The 15855-nt window shown below is 57.4% G+C and overlaps 1 protein-coding gene across 1 annotated transcript in view; it reads right to left on the reverse strand.

Moving 5' to 3' along the window:
- HMCN2 (hemicentin 2) overlaps positions 1 to 15855 on the reverse strand; it is a 170188-nt gene that overhangs the window by 74751 nt on the left and 79582 nt on the right. The window contains exons 25-37 of the mRNA XM_025360526.1: positions 13907 to 14101; positions 12287 to 12417; positions 11830 to 11977; positions 11298 to 11424; positions 9388 to 9542; positions 7764 to 8042; positions 5914 to 6195; positions 5098 to 5206; positions 4696 to 4865; positions 3072 to 3226; positions 2585 to 2681; positions 1935 to 2030; positions 813 to 989 (exon numbers count right to left, since the gene is read on the reverse strand). Of these exons, the coding sequence (XP_025216311.1) occupies positions 813 to 989; positions 1935 to 2030; positions 2585 to 2681; positions 3072 to 3226; positions 4696 to 4865; positions 5098 to 5206; positions 5914 to 6195; positions 7764 to 8042; positions 9388 to 9542; positions 11298 to 11424; positions 11830 to 11977; positions 12287 to 12417; positions 13907 to 14101 (2121 nt within the window). The remainder of the gene's footprint in view (positions 1 to 812; positions 990 to 1934; positions 2031 to 2584; positions 2682 to 3071; positions 3227 to 4695; positions 4866 to 5097; positions 5207 to 5913; positions 6196 to 7763; positions 8043 to 9387; positions 9543 to 11297; positions 11425 to 11829; positions 11978 to 12286; positions 12418 to 13906; positions 14102 to 15855) is intronic.

The raw sequence follows: 15855 nt of genomic DNA on the forward strand, positions 1-15855 counted from the left end.
CCTGGCCCCGTGGCCTCCTTTCAGTTTCTCAAATTCCCCAGGTCTTTGCAACCTCAGGCCTTGGCAGAGACCTCAGTGTAGGTATCCGAGTGTCAAAGATGCCTCCTGGACTCCACAGGCCAGGTCAGTGCCCTGTTATAGGTGCTCAGTAGCACCTCATGTTTACCAGCTGTTATCACAATTGACATCAAGTAGTACTCTGGGGAATGATCTAATTGCTGTGTCTGCCACTGACTGAAAGCTCTGAGGTCTGTCTTATTTAGGGCTGTAGGTCCAGTGTCTGTCCCAGAGCATGGACTCAATAAATGTGGTTGGATAGAAAATGGATCAATGAAAGAATGGGTAGTTGAATGGGTGAATGGATGGTGAATGGATGGATGGGTAGGTAGATGGATGGATGGATAGATGGGTTGATGGATGGGTGGGTGGACAGGTGGATGGGTGAGCAGACAGGTGGCTAGATAAATGAATGAAAGGATGGTTGGGTGGGTGGGTGGGTGGGTGGATGGATGGATGGATGGATGGATGGATGGATAGATAGGTGGATGGATGGATGGATGGATGGATGGATGGATGGATGGATGGATGGATGGATGAGTTGATGGATGGATGGGTGGATAGGTGGATGAGTGGATGGGTGGATGGGTGGATGGATGGATGGAAGGATGGATGGATGATGGATGGATGGCGTAATGGATGGATGGGGTGGTAGATGGATGGATGAGTGGACAGGTGGATGGACAGACTAACAGACAAATGGATGAAAAGCCAACTTTTTGGACAAGGGCCCTTAGAGGCCCAGGGATGCTCACCATTGACCCGTAGGCCAAACTGCAGCTCTGTGCTACCTGCCACATTGGATGCCACACAGCGGTAGCTCCCAGCATCAGAAAGCTGGGCTTGCTCAATGCGGAGAACTCTCCCATCCGCTGATACTGTCACTCCCATCCAAGAAGAGACAGGTTGGTGGCCCTTGAACCAGGAGACATCTGGGGAAAGGAAGAGAGATGCAAGGGGGAATGGAAGAGAGGTGCAAGGGGGAATGGAAGAGAGGTGCAAGGGTGCTGCCAGCCCGTCAGACTCTGCTGGTGTGGTGGGCATCCAAGAGAACCTTCCAGGGTGGCCACACTGTTTTTTCAGGCATTAGAGGTCAGAGTTCTTCATTCACGAAAGGGAGCTGGGGTGGAACTGGGCAATGTTGCCCAAGACAGGACCAAGGGTGGAGAAGAAGCCCCGTGGGCAGAGGCTGAGGCAGCCAGGAGCAGAGAGAGTCAAACTCAGCCCTGCCCTTCCCCTACCAGGAGACCCCCTCGCCTAGGGAGCATTAGAGAACGTGGACCAGCCCAAAGCAGCAGCCTCAAAGCCAGGCTGGAACACGTGTATCTGCAGCTTGCCTTCATTCTGTCAGGCCGCGCCCCCCTGGAACTCAGCAGGCGTCCCCACGAGAGGGGGCAAATATCCCCAGGGCTCATAGGCCACAAGTAAAGCAGGGTGGCCCTAGTTCAGATGGGAACTGGAGAGGGGCCCCCCTCCTGGGTCACTGTAAGCCTCACCCAGTCCCCTGTGCAAACACCCACACCCAGACCCCAGCGCCCGGCCCTTTCCTTAACTGCTGGTCTAGAGGGGAGGACCCTACAGACCGGATGATGACTCTGAGGTCCTGATCCTCGCCCCCAGCCCCGGACAGCCCTGTGAAGTTGACTGTGAGTAGATGCCCGGCAGGCCTGTTTCAGACCCCGGGCTCTGGATCTCAGCAGTGCCTTGGCCCGAAGGACGATGTTGAAGAGGAAGAGAGGAAAATGAGAGAAATGGGGGGAAAGACCTGCTGATTTCTTCCCATTACGTCCAGTCAGAGGGTCCCTGGGTCACTCGCCAGCCTCATTAGACAGTGAATTGGCCTGGAAGTAGCTTTCAGCCAAGAGGAGGGGTCTTACCAGGAGGAGGCACGCCTGAAGCCAGACACTCCAAGGTCACTGAGGCATTTTCCAGCACTGCCTTGTTGACTGGGCCTGGCTCGATGTTGGGGGGCACTAGGGGCAGACAAGGAGAGACCCAGCTTGGTAGGTGTAAGCTCTGGGCAGCTCTAATCCCAGCCATCCCAGCAGTGCTGCTCTCTGCTCCCCATAGAAAATCCTAGACAACAGGGCTCTAAAACGACTCACGTCCTCAGACTAAGCAACCCCACTCCTGGAACCAAGCCCAAGACCAAAGAGCAACAGGCTGCCATCCTTACAGCAATCACACAGCCGCCAGCCCCCACCCCAGGACAGCCGACAGCCAGCACACCCAGGGAAAGGGACAAGGGCAGGGATTTCCTTGCAAATAAACTCCCAAAATAAGCAAAGGTAAATATAAATGTGGGCAAGGTCTGCTACTAAAAATCCCACCAAAAGCAGCCAAAAGGGACTACAGAGCTATTGCTAATGCTTTCATTTCAGGGCTTTCTACTTCCTCTGAAGTTAAGTGCACAACTATGATGGAAAAACCTCCTCCCCCTCCCTAGCCACACATCCCAGCCCCAAGGGTCCCCAAGGGATCACCCAACATCCTTGGCCTGGGCCCTGCTGGCCACCCACGTCCTCACCCAAAACCTTCAGGGCCACTTCCCTCTTGCTCTCCCCAGCCAGGTTGGTAGCGGCACAAGTGTAGATGCCCTCGTCCCTTAGGTCCGCCTTCTCAATCTGGAGGGGAGGGGACAGAGAGTGTGCCACAGGATGACAGGACATGGCGAGTGGCCAGGCTGCTGCCGAGCCCGGGGTCAGGAGCAGTGAGGCATGGGGACACTTTTGGCTCTGGGGGTTGGGTTCTGAGCCAAGCACTCAGATTCCAGGGATTCGTCCCATCTCCAGGCATACCGTTCCCTGTCCCCCCCGGCCGACATTTTCTCCCTCTGACAACTGAAGCTCCTAGGACCAGGAAGAGGCTGAGGCTCACCCTTTCAGGCAGAGAGGGCCCTGGGCCCTTCCTATCCCCAGGCTGCTGGGTTGTCCTCAGAGTCTCCAGGAAGCCCCCAGAGCAGCCCCTCCACCTGTGCACAGCTGGCTCGCCAGCCCTGGGACCCCTGCACGTACCTGTAGGTTCCCCCCAAAGGCTGCCAGGGCTACACCATCCTTCCACCAACGGAGGCTTGGGGTAGGCACTCCATCCCCTATGCATTGGAGGGTCACAGGCTGCAGGAAAGGAGCTGTGATGTTCTCACCCCCAATGATACTGACAGATGGGAACTCTGGTAAGGGAAAGAGTCAGGAAGAGCCTGGGTCAGAATCAGGAGGGGTACAGAGGGCACCCAGCAACCCCTTCAATGCCTGGGGGTGAGAAGGTGGCCTTGAAGGGCTGGCCAAAGGCTGGCATCTAGCTTCTGCCCACCATATCCCCCAGACACATGGCTTAGGGGAAAGAGCTCTAGACGGGGAGCCAGCAGAATAGTTATTCCCTTTAAAAATCCTCCCATCCATCTATGCACCCATGCATCTATTCATTCATTTATTCATCTACCTATCTGTCTGTCCATCCATCCATCCATCCACCCACCCATCCATCATCTACCAATCCATCCAGCCAGCCATCCACCCACTCACCCTTCCATCCATCCACCCACTCATCCATCCACTCACCCTTCCATCCATCCATCCATCCATCCCTCCACGCATCCACCCATCCACCCATCCATCCATCCACCCACCCATTCATCCATCTGCCCACTCTTCCATCCACCCACCCACCTATCCACTCATCCATCCACCCACCCACCCATCCATCCATCTACCCGCCCATTCATCCATCTACCCACCCTTCCTTCCATCCATCCATCCATCCATCCATCCATCCATCCATCCATCCATCCATCCATTTACCCATCCATCCACCCTTCTATCCACCCGTGCTTCCATCTATCTACCCATCCATCCACCTTTCCATCCATCCATCCATCCATCCACATCCATCCATCCATCCATCCATCCATGCATCTATCCATCCTTCTATCTGTCCACCCATTCATCCACCCACCCACCCACCCATCCACCCATCCACCCACTGATCTATCCACGCATCCTTATGTGTGCTGAGCATCTACTCTGTGGCCAGAACTATACTCGGCCCCTGGACACAGCAGGGAAAGGCAGCTACCATGCTGCCCTCTCAAAGCTCACAGAGGTGGACAGTGGAGATGGACAACCAAATAAGCAATCCCAATGTAGTGGGTGGAGGGCTAAGGCATTGAGAGGTTGGGTAGTGCAGATGAGAAACATGGTAGAATCAAGGAAGTCTTCCTGGAGGAAGAGTATTTCAGGATATGCCTGAAAGATAAGGAGCTAGGCAAGCAAAGAGGAGGGAGAATGTTCCAGGCAGAAGGAACAGCATACGTAGACTCGAAGGTGAGAGAAAGAGGGTTGATGTATTAAAAGAACTAAGTGAAGTTCAGCATGGTTAGCATGAAGAGAGCAGATGGAGAAAGAGGAAGCTGGGGAGAGGAGTGAGGCCTAGGGGCTGGACAGGACAGAGGACAAGTGTGGTAAGTGGCCCAGCCAGCCTCTCACACCTGCGTCTCTGTGGGGAACTGGGAAGTCCAGCCCAGAAATGCCATCCAGAGAAGACCAGCCCCATGTCCTTCCAGGTCTGCCACAGTCCTCTGGCTCCACCCACCCCTGGCATCTCAGGCTGCCCACAGCCCCAGAACCCCAGGTGCCCACTCACCATGCACAGACACCTCCACCTCGGCCCCGGCAGTGCCCGCCTCATTGGTGGCCTGGCAGGCGAAGAGGCCTGAGTGGTCCAGCTCCACATGGTCAATGTGCAGTGTGGTCCCCTGTGAGGCCACCTGCACCCCGGCCAGCTCCTCAGCTGGGCGACCATTCTGCAGCCACCTAAGGTGAGTAGGGAGGAGGGCGGGTCAACCTGAGGCCAGGGAAGGCCAGGCCAGGCAGGACAAGTGGGAAGCCCAGAAGCTCCTCCCACCTGCTCTCACCAGCCACAGCTCCAGGCCTCTTTCCCAGTCCTGGGAACAGGGAGCCTCTCTCCTGTCCACTTCCCCCACAACCTGCAAAGCACACGCTCTCTGTCCACCCCCAACCCTGGCCTCCACCACTCCAGACTCACTGGATAGTGGGTACCGGGGAGCCTGAGGCCTGGCAGGGAAGTTCCAGGGGCTGTCCCACGATGGTGGTCACCTGTCCCAAGCCTTCAGCCACCAGGAGCTGTGGGGGCACTGCGGGCAGAACACACTCCTGGGTGTTTGCAGCTGAGCAGCCACTGGCCACAAACCCTCCCAAGTCCCCAGTGCCTTTGGAGCGAGGCCCAGTCTCACCTCACCCTCAGGTCTCCCTGTCAGTGGCCCCTTCCCCAGGAGGCCTTCCAGGGCCACCCAAGGAGGGTGAGGGGACACCCTGGGCTCCCTAAAGGCTTGGGCCTGATTATTTAACATCTGCCTCCCCGGCAGACTGAGGGCTCAGGAGTCCGGGTGGCCTTGTTCCCAGCTTCATTTCCAGTGCTACCCGGGGCCAGCACAGCACTAGTACCTGAGATGCTTCGGCAATGGACGGAAGAGCAGGCGAAGGCCCTACCCGCCCTGCTGGGACCACACCCACAAGCCGGCCTTAGGAAAGTCTCCGTAAAGGGCCCCTCCATTGGCAGAAGGCAGAATGAGGTTCTATGTCCTGGGTGACCCAGCCCAGGGTCCTGGGCACGGTCAGGGACCCTTGATCCTGGGGCTCCACCCTGCCCACTCCTAGCCCTGCCCCTGCCGGCCCCTCAGCCCAGGCCTCAGTGTCCTCATCTGTGTCATGCGATGCGGGGACACTGGTTACTTCTCCCCCACCCTCCCTCCACTTCAGGAGCTCTCTCGGGACAAGCACGCAGCAGGCCTGGGCAGAGTCCACAGCCCAGGCAGCTCTGAGGGGAGTGGGCCGGGCTCACCCTGCACCTCCACAGAGTACTGCAGCACAGCTTCCCCGGCAGGGCTGCTGGCCACACAGCTGTACAGGCCCGTGGATGCCTCCCCCGGGCTCTCCAGCCTTAGCACGCTGCCTCCTGTCTCCAGCTGAGACTCGTTGCTCTCTGCCACGGGCAGCCCTTCGTGATGCCAGGTGAGGGTCGGGGGCGGGTGGCCTCTGGCCACGCACTCCAGCGCCACGGGCCTCCCAGCCACAGCCTTCACCACGTATGGTCTTCCGCCAGCACCCTCGATGGTGGGTGGGACTGGAAAAGAGGCAGGGGGTGGTGGCTTCGGGACCGCAGCCGGACACCAGCCTGCTCTCATCTCAGCCCAACAGGCCCGCTGAAGCCCCTCACCGACCCCACTCCATGTGAAACACTTCCTTCCCTCACCTCCACTAGCTGAACCCCCTGCTCAGACCCCGGGGCAGCGTTCTCACCCTCCTCAGCCCCTGGGTGCACCACCCCACCCCTGGGTGCAGACTGTTGCCTCTCCATCCCCGCTGCTACCCCGGCAAGCCCAGCATGAGTGGGACCAGGGCTGGCTTACTTGCATCCCCAATGTCTACACATGACAGGTCCAGTACCTGCTGGACTCAAATGAGACCCCCAGGGCCGGGACAGAGCTCTGCTCCTAGAAGTCCCCTCCCTCCCTGGTCTCAGGAGGCAAAAGACTGGGGCAGACCTGAGCCCAGATAGCTTGGCTTGGGGGACTCCTAACTTAGCCAGCGATGGCCAAGGGGACCAGATGTTAACTATGCTTGGAGCCCATGGTGGCCACGCCAGAGGGGAAATTTATCTCTTACCCTCAAGGAGCCTCTAAAGTTGCTGAGCTGATGAAGCCAATACCAGGGGACAAGGGGCAACCGTGGCCTGGGAAATGCTTCTTAACCTTATTTGGGCATAAGACCCTTTGAAAATGTAATAAAAGCATAGACATACACGTTTTCTATTTCATTTCCTGGGGGACCTCAGGTCCCAAAATAAGAGTCCTTGAACCAGCAGCAGGGCCATCTTCAGAGGCTGCCATGGAGCCCATGCAGCTCAACTGCCTTCTGGGGTCCCTGAGGCTCCGACACCCAAGCCCTTTGCATCTTTGGAAGCCAGAGCTCCCGAACGGACTGCCCACGGGGGGCCGGGCTGACCCCTATCAGCTTGCACACTGCCCTCTCACACTTCACCGGGGCCTGCTCAGACCCACTGAGAGCCACCGACACCCTTTCCTCTGAGTTCTCCTTCGAAGGTCCCCAGAGCCAAGCCCCTCAGGGCTGAGCTGATGCTGAGGTTCCCAGCATGAGGTCTGGAGTCAGATCTGCCCACGTATGGACCGGGTCCCACCACCTCCTAGTGGTGTGAACCTGGAGAAACCTCTCCGCTCCAGGGCTTCACCGTGACCATCTGTAACTGGGGACACGAGACCTCAAGTCCCTTTGCCAGCTGATCAATTGAGCTGATGCTGCAAAGTACCCCTCTGGTCTAGCTTACAGAAGTCACTAACGAAGGGCAGTTAATTATTGTGGTGGTCACGGGGGTCTGGGCATGGTTCAGTGAAAAGGCCCACACCATGAGGGCAGACCTGGATTCTACACTTAGCTCCACCATGACCTCCCAGACGGGCCTTTCCACTCCTGGCCTCAGTTTCCTTACGTGTATGAGGGAAGTTGCATGAGCTGGGAGGACCCTTCTCCCTAGATAATGATTTGGTCCCATTATCCTTTTGCCTCTGACAACTCCAAGTGGCCACCTCGCCTTCCTTTGGAGACAGGCAGGGGCCACCATGACTGAGTCCCTCCCACTGCCCACGCCAGCTGCCGTGGCCCCTGGCTGCTCACCATAAACGTCCAGCCTGGTGGCCTTCTCAGCGGCCCCCACAGCATTGCTGGCCTTGCAGGTGTAGACGCCGGCATCTGAGCTCTGGGCCCTCCCCAGCTGCAACTGCCGACCGCCCCTAGTGTAGACCACCTCGGTGCTGGGGGGGAGCAGGGCCCCGTCCTTGAACCAGGTGATGTTTGGGGTGGGCACTCCTCGGGCCTCGCACAGAAGCTGCACCAGGTGGCCCTCCATGACAGCCACCTCACCTGTCTCGTTGGAGCCCCAGATAGTGGGGGGCGCTGAGAAGGAAAGTGGTAGGGGCTGGTCACAGGCAGCCCCTGAGACCACTGGCATCTTCCCCAGGCCAGCAGACTCATGCCTTTGGCCCACAAGACACACCACAGGCTTCCATTGCGGGGGCAGAGAAGGCATGGGGGACAAGGAGGGCGGGGTCTGGGGACAGATGGCAGAGGCCAGCATGGGGACACGCTGGTGTGGAAGGTACAGGAGGTGGGGGCAGGGCCACAGGCTTGGATTCTGGCCCCGCTCTGCCTCTAACTCACTGGAATACCAGGTGTAAGCCACTTCCCCTCTCTGGGCCTCAGTCTCCCCATCTGTGAAATGAGGGGCTGGACTAGATGAGGACTTCGCACAGGGCTGGTCACCCACCACCGACACTACCCAGGACAATTCTAGGGGGCACACGGGCACAGCATGAAATAACCGCATCTCAGAATGAAACGGCTACACCCCTCCCAAATCTTCTTCTCTCCTGGTTACAGCAAGGAAAGGCTGCATTTGGTGCTACTATGCATGTCCCTGAACTTTCTAGCACTGTCTAGTCTCTGCTTTTTAGCACAGAGAGTGCAGAGGCAGGCTGGGTGCCCTCTGCGGAGTCCACGCCTCGAGGATTTACACCATTGCTTTACGGGGTGTGTTTGTTTTTTCAGCTTCCTCAGCCAAGTGGCACTGGTTTTCTGTTTACCGTTTCGATATCAAATATCGTTTATAAGAGTAAGTGATATTTAAATACATGTGTTTCAGTGTAAGGAAGTATGACTCATTTAAAGAAAAGTAAAAGAAATAATCATTCCAAGAGGTTCAGAAGTAGTAAATTTGGGCCAGGTACAGTGGCTCATGCCTGTAATCCCAACACTTTGGGAGGCCAAGGCGGGAGGATCACTTGAGGTCAGAAGTTTGAGACCAGCCTGGCCAACATGGTGAAACCCCATCTGTACTAAAAACACAAAAATGAGCTGCGTGTGGTGGCAGGTGCCTGTAATCCCAGCTACTCGGGAGGCTGAGGCAGGAAAATCGCTCGAACCTGGGAGGTGGAGGTTGCAGTGAGCCAAGATGGTGCCACTGCACTCCAGCGTGGGCAACAGAGAGAGAATCCATCTCAAACAACAAAAAAAGGTAGTACATTTTTAGAGCTGGGATGGAAACCATGGGTTTGGAAAATGCTGGGCCAGATACCCTATCCCCTGACCCTGATGCTCACCCCGACCCCGGTTTTCTTGGACTCAGGGATCACTTACCAGGTTCCCCATTTCAGCCCTTACCCTCCCTCCAAGGCAGCAGGCAACCGGGCAGGAAGCTTCCCGTGTAGCCTGTGGCGGGGTCCCGGAAGGCGTTGGGGCTCACCATGAACTCGGAGCTGGAAGTCCCTGGCCTGCTGACCAGCTGGGCTGAAGGCCACACACTGGTATCGTCCCTCATCCCCCACGTGACTGCTGGTGATCCTGAGAACCTGGCCATCCTCCTGGACCTGCAGGTGAGGGCCTCCCGGAAGGACAGGCCTGGAGAGACGGGCAAGGGAAAAGTGCCGGTAAGGCCGAGGCGCTGATGGGGGCAGGCTGCACACAGGGAGTGTGTGGCTTGTGAAAAGCGAGGCTGAGCCATTCATTAGCACCAAGAGGTGGGAGCAACGCAAAGGCCCAGTAAGCGAGGAACGGATCAACAACGTGTGGTCCGTCCATGCCACAGAGCATTATTCAGCCACAAAAATGAAGGCAATTCTGACACTCTCCACAATATGGATGAACCTGGAAAACATGCCGAGTGGAAGAAGCCAGACACAAAAGGCCACACGCTCTATGTATGATGCCAGTGACGTAAAGTGCCCCGAACAGGCAAGTCCATAGAGAAGGAAAGCAGGCTGTGGTTGCCAGGTGCTGCGGAGAGGGGGACAGTGACTGGCTGCTGATGGATCCGGGGAGTCCTTTTGGGGTGATGGAATGTCAGGAACTAAATAGAAGTGAAAGTTGCCCAATGCTGCAAATGTACTAAAAGCCACTACACTGCACACCTTTTTTTTTTTTTTTCTTGAGACTGAGTCTTGCTCTGTTGTCCAGGCTGCAGTGCAGTAGTGTGATGGCTCACTGCACCCTCTGCCTCCCGGGTTCAAGCCATTCTCCTGCCTCGCCCTCCCAAGTAGCTGGGACTACAGGAGCCCACCACCACGCCCGGATAATTTTTTTTGTATTTTTAGTAGAGAAGAGGTTTCACCGTGTTAGCCAGGAATGGTCTTGATCTCCTGACCTCATGATCTGTCCGCCTCAGCCTCCCAAAGTGCGGGGATTATAGGCATTGAGCCACTGCACCCGGCCCACTGTACACTTTAAAATGGTTAATTGTATGTTATGTGGATTTTTTTTTTTTTTTTTTTTTTTTGAGACAGGTTCTCGCTCTGTTGCCCAGGTTGGAGTGTAGTGGCTTGATCTCGGCTCACTGCAAGCTCCACCTCCTAGGTTCAAGTGATTCTCTTGCCTCAGCCTCTCAAGCAGCTGGGATTACAGGCGCCCGCCACCACGCCTGGCTAATTTTTTTTTTTTTTTTGTATTTTTAGTAGAGACAGGGTTTCACTATGTTGGGCAGGCTGATAGCTCCCGACCTCAGGTGATTTGCCCGCCTTAGCCTCCCAAAGTGCTGGGATTACAGGCAAGAGCCACCGTGCCCAGCCTGTTATGTAAATTTTACTTAGAGAAAAAGTGAGTTTTAAAAAAGAGGCTGGGCACAGTGGCTCATGCCTGTAATCCCGGCACTTTGGGAGGCCAAGGCAGGAGGATTGCTTGAAGCCAGGTGTTCGAGACCAGCCTGGGCAACAAAGCAGGACCCCATCTGTACAAACATTTTTTAAAAAATTAGCCCATTGTTGGTAGTGCACATCTGCGGTCCCAGCTATTTGGGGGGCTGAAGTGGGATGATCTCTTAAGCCCAAGAAGCCCAGGAGTTTGAGGCTGCAGTGAGCTGAGATCATTCCACTGCACTCCAACCTGAGCAACTGAGCAAGACCCTGTCTCAAAAAAAAAAAAAAAAAAAAAAAAAAAGGAAAGGCTAAGTGATGAGAAGACCTGAAGACCTTGCTGAGGCAAGAGTGGGGTCTCCCTGGCTCATCTCCCACAGGGTGGGAGGTGCCCCTACAGCCCTCAGTCTGGGCCCTGGGTGGCACATGCCATGCCTGTCAGCTCCCCCAGAAGAGTTCAACCTCCCCCAACCCCCAGCAGGCCCAGTCTAGGCACCACCCCACGCCATCCTCTGGGGGAGCCACTCACTGCCTGTCCTTGGTCCACTCCACCTGGGGCGTGGGGACCCCTGAGGTCCAACACTGCAGCTCCACGTCTGCACCAGCCAATCCCAGCACCTCCTGAGCGGCCCCGGCTCCAAGCACGGAAGGAGGGGCTGGAGGTGAGAAGGAGTGATGGGTGGGAAACTGTTCAAACCCTCCAAGCCCTGCCTACCACAGGGGCCTTTGTCTGTGCAGACCCCCAGTCTGGGCCCTCTCCTACCCGACCTTCCTGGGAAGTCCCCTAGAACCCTGGCCAGATGGGCTTGCCCTGGAGCCCTCAGCACCCAGGCTGCCCTTTTGTAGCACTTGTGACACTAATGACTTTGCTAATCACCTGTCTAATGTCTGTTCCCTGAGCCTCACAGCTCTGTGAGGATGGGGGTTGGGTCTGTCATGGGCGCCTCTGTGCCCCCCTGCTCTCCGCAGGCAATGTCTCCCCTCTCCCCCTGTGTGTCTGCAAGAGTTGGGGCTACAGGGTCAGACGCACTTGGGAGTTGCGGGGCTCAGGCCTCACTCACTGAGCACAAGGAGACGGAAGTCCCTCTGGGCGGTCCCAGCTTGGTTCTCTGCCCGGCAGGAGTAGAGCCCAGAATCACGCTCCTGGATCCTGGGGAAGTGGAGGGACTGGCCCCCGTCCAGCAGGCGGTGGCCACCCACCTTAGGGATCTGGGTAGGAGAGGCCAGAGGGAGCCAGTAAGCGGGGATCCAGCCACCACCCTCAGCATCAGTAATGAAGAAACTGAGGCCCGAGAGGTGGCCGGTGGCCAGAACGGTGCCATGCTCTCTGCCACGCAGCCCCCTGCCAGGCTTCATCACATGACCACCGTCCTCCACTGCCCTGAACCCCAGAGCAGGACAAAAGACATTTGTCACATCTCCCTGCCCCACCGTGGCACACGCAGGAACGCCCATCCAGAAGGCCTGTCCCCAGCCCAAATCCTACCCACAGCCCGCCCACCCTGGGGGGACACCCACCAGCTGCCCGTCCTTCAGCCACACGATCTCAGGGGCCGGAAAACCGTTCGCGTCACACTCCAGCGTCAGGGACTGCCCGGCCATGCCCGACACGTTGGCCTTGCGCCCGTCCTCCCGGATGCTGGGGGGCACTTGGGGGCAAGGAGAGCCAAGGAGCTGCTTCCCTGCCCCCCTAGAGCCACAGCCAAAGGGACCCCGTCTGGGCCATTCCCTCCCCTTCATCACTGGGGTTGGAGGAGGTCTGCCTGTCCCTGTCCGCCGAGCCACAAAGGGTCCTGTGGACCTGCAGATGGCCGCAGCAGCCTTGCCCTGGGGCCGACACACCCCCAGTCGTGCCCAGGCCCAGGTGTCACCCTTTCTGACACTCAGCTTTGCAGGGTGCTAGAGTCCCCTTGGATCCATCTGGTTCTATACCCAACCTGGTGTCACAGTGACCAGGGAGGGTCCCCCTGAGTCAGAATCTCTGAAGGTGAGACCTGGCCATGCTTTTGTAACAAATGTCTTAAGCAAGTCATTACAGGGCAACTGGTCCTGGAGAAGCAGCAGGTGGCATTAGGAGCTTTAGAACTGCCCAAGCGAGGTCAGTTCATCCTGCCGGCAGAGACCACTCCCTAGCCCACCGGCACTGCCCGTGTTAAGGGGGGCCCCCTTCCTCTGCACATAGCACCCTGGAGGTGGGGGTGGGCACGCTCCCTGCTGAGGACAAGAATGTGAGAATAGGCCAATGGTAACAGTTTTAACCCGGAGGTGGGCTCTGGGGCTCTGCACTGCCATCCATGCTCATTTTCTTTTTTTGTGAGACGGAGTCTCGCTCTGTCGCCCAGGCTGGAGTGCAGTGGCTTGATCTCAGCTCACTGCAATTGCAATGTCCGCCTCCCAGGTTTACGCCATTCTCCTGCCTCAGCCTCCCGAGTAGCTGGGAGTACAGGCGTCCGCCACCTCGCCTGGCTAGTTTTTTTGGTTTGTATTTTTTAGTAGAGACGGGGTTTCACCATGTTAGCCAGGATGGTCTCGATCTCCTGACCTCGTGATCCGCCCATCTTGGCCTCCCAAAGTGCTGGGATTACAGGCTTGAGCCACCACGCCCAGCCCCATGCTCATTTTCGAAAGTAATTTTTTAAGTTTATTTTATGTAGAGACAGGATCTCTCTCTCCCAAACCGGTCTTGATCTCCTGGGCTCAAGCAATCCTCCTGCCTCAGTCTCCCAAAGTGCAAGGATTACAGGCACGAGCCATCACGCCCAGCCAAGGGGTCATTTTAAACTATCTTCACCTCTAGACCAGTATCAAAGACACTGATGGACTTCCAGGTGCTTCCCCCATGCTGTCTCCGTGGGGGTCTCTCTAGGGAAGTCGGGTGTCCAGTACAACCTGCCACTCTCCCAGGCCCCTCAAGATCTCCCCGTCACTGGCACCTGGTGGCAGGACCTGATCCTCCTGTGTAGGAAGCTCTCGGGCCCTGGGGAACTGGCACTGCCACACCTGGGCACCCCGTGGTACTGTCAGACCCCCAGCATCACTGTGGGCCTCTGGCCGGATGCAGTCCTGGGAGGAAGACAGGCCCGTCCCTGGGTCCCTGCCGCTTTCCTCTCCTGCCCCCAGCTCTGGCTCCCTGCTCACCATAGACCACCAGCTTGGCTCTCCTGGACGTGGAGCCCACCTCGTTGGTGGCCTGGCACTCGTAGTCTCCACTGTCCGTGGGTGAGACGGAGGCCAGGAATAGAGACCCCTCTTCCAGCACCGCCACACCTGGCCGGTCATGCAGGGGCTCCGAGGACAGGCCCTTCCGCCATGTGACCTGCGGCTTGGGCATTCCTGGCAGGGTGCACAGTCATCAGTACGTACACCCTGACACCTTCCCCTCCACACCTGCACTGTCCCCCACACGTCTCTTCTGTGCAAAAGGGGCTGACCCTCCAGGGACGACTCCAGGCACCTCCATCCCCCCGAGGCTGGGAGGAGCATTTCACTCGGAGCTGTGGGCGCCCCCACACCCGCCACCTACCCACACCGTCCATCCATACAGCCTCCCAGGGTGCCTGAGGGACCAAGGCAGGGGACTGTATGCCTGTTTTCTGGTTCTCTTCAGAGCAAGGCCCCATGCAGTTCTCTCATTTAGAACTGCACCCCAACTGGCACCCCCAGCCCCTGCCCTCCCTGCTTTTCAGCCATCGTCCTCCACTCTCCAGTGACCGGAGGACACATCTATGATTCAGGTCTCTGTTGCCTCTTATCTGTGTCCCCCACCCCACAAGGGCCAGGCTCTTTGTTTTTTTCCCTGCTGCCACCGCCAGCCTCTAGCACAGTGCCTGGCACACAGTAGGCACTAAATCAATGAACGAGCCGAGCCTGCTGGTCAGGGCCTGCAGGAGGCCCCAACTCTGCTCAGCCTGCTCCTGCTCCTCCCTCCACGAGCCTGGGCCAGTCACTTTGCCAGCCACCACCCCCAGCCCCACCATGAGTGCCACACCCCCCGGCCCCTTGACCTCTAGGACACACCCCATGTTGGTCTGTGCACACAGCCTGGTACACGGTAGGTGTGCCAGAAATAGCTGCCCACTGGGCTGGAGTGGAGCTGTCACTCACGGGCCCCAAGGACAGGGGCTGCCCAGAGGGCGTCCCGTGTGGGCCGAAGCTAACAGCCCAGTCCTCCAAGTGACCCCTTGGAGGCACGCTGCCCAGAGGTCGCAGCATGAGCCCCAGGCACGCGCTCTGCTGCCGCTTTCCTGGCCGTAGCTCTCACCTGCTCCCTGACCTCCGCCAGCGCTGACTTAGGGGAGGCTGTGGGGTCCCCACACTTGCAGATCGGCACATCACTCCCAACCGCCTCTGCTGCCACCACTGGTCATCAGGACTGTTGTAGCTAACACTGATTATCAACAGAAAGGCCCACCCCTGGCAGCGGGGACCCAGGGATAGACACATACACTGTGGGCCGCTCACTCTTTCATCCTTTGAAGGACCAGTAAGCGTGGTGGTGGGCAAGACATGGCACATGGAAGGCACACTGGCATCATCTCTGCAGGAGGGTGCCCTGCCCACTCCGCCCTACCCTGACTGCCCACCGTAAAGTGCCAGAGACCCTCCCTGCTGGCATGAGGGAAAGGGAGGGCCCAGGGCCCTGCTCCATGTCCACCCATGCTCTGTGTGTCCTTGGGCAACTTATTGAATCCCTTTGTGCCCGTTTTCCCCTGGAATCCTCTGCCCAGAATGCAGGCCAGAATGTCCCACCACCAGCGGCTGCTACCCCCACTCCCCACTGTGGGGATACACACCACACACACACAACACGAAACCACACCACACACCACACTACATACACGAAACACCATACACACATACCACACACAAACATACACACCAAGCACTACACACACCACACACTACACACCAAACACCGTACACACACCACACACGACATACATACCAAACAACACACACACCACATACACACCACATACTACACACACCACACACTACACACACCACACATGACATACATACCAAACAACACACACACCACATACACACCACATGCTACATATACCACACACTACACACACCACACA

The sequence above is a fragment of the Theropithecus gelada genome, chromosome 15 (genome assembly GCF_003255815.1).
Source record: "Theropithecus gelada isolate Dixy chromosome 15, Tgel_1.0, whole genome shotgun sequence".
In the NCBI taxonomy this organism is placed as follows: domain Eukaryota; kingdom Metazoa; phylum Chordata; class Mammalia; order Primates; family Cercopithecidae; genus Theropithecus; species Theropithecus gelada.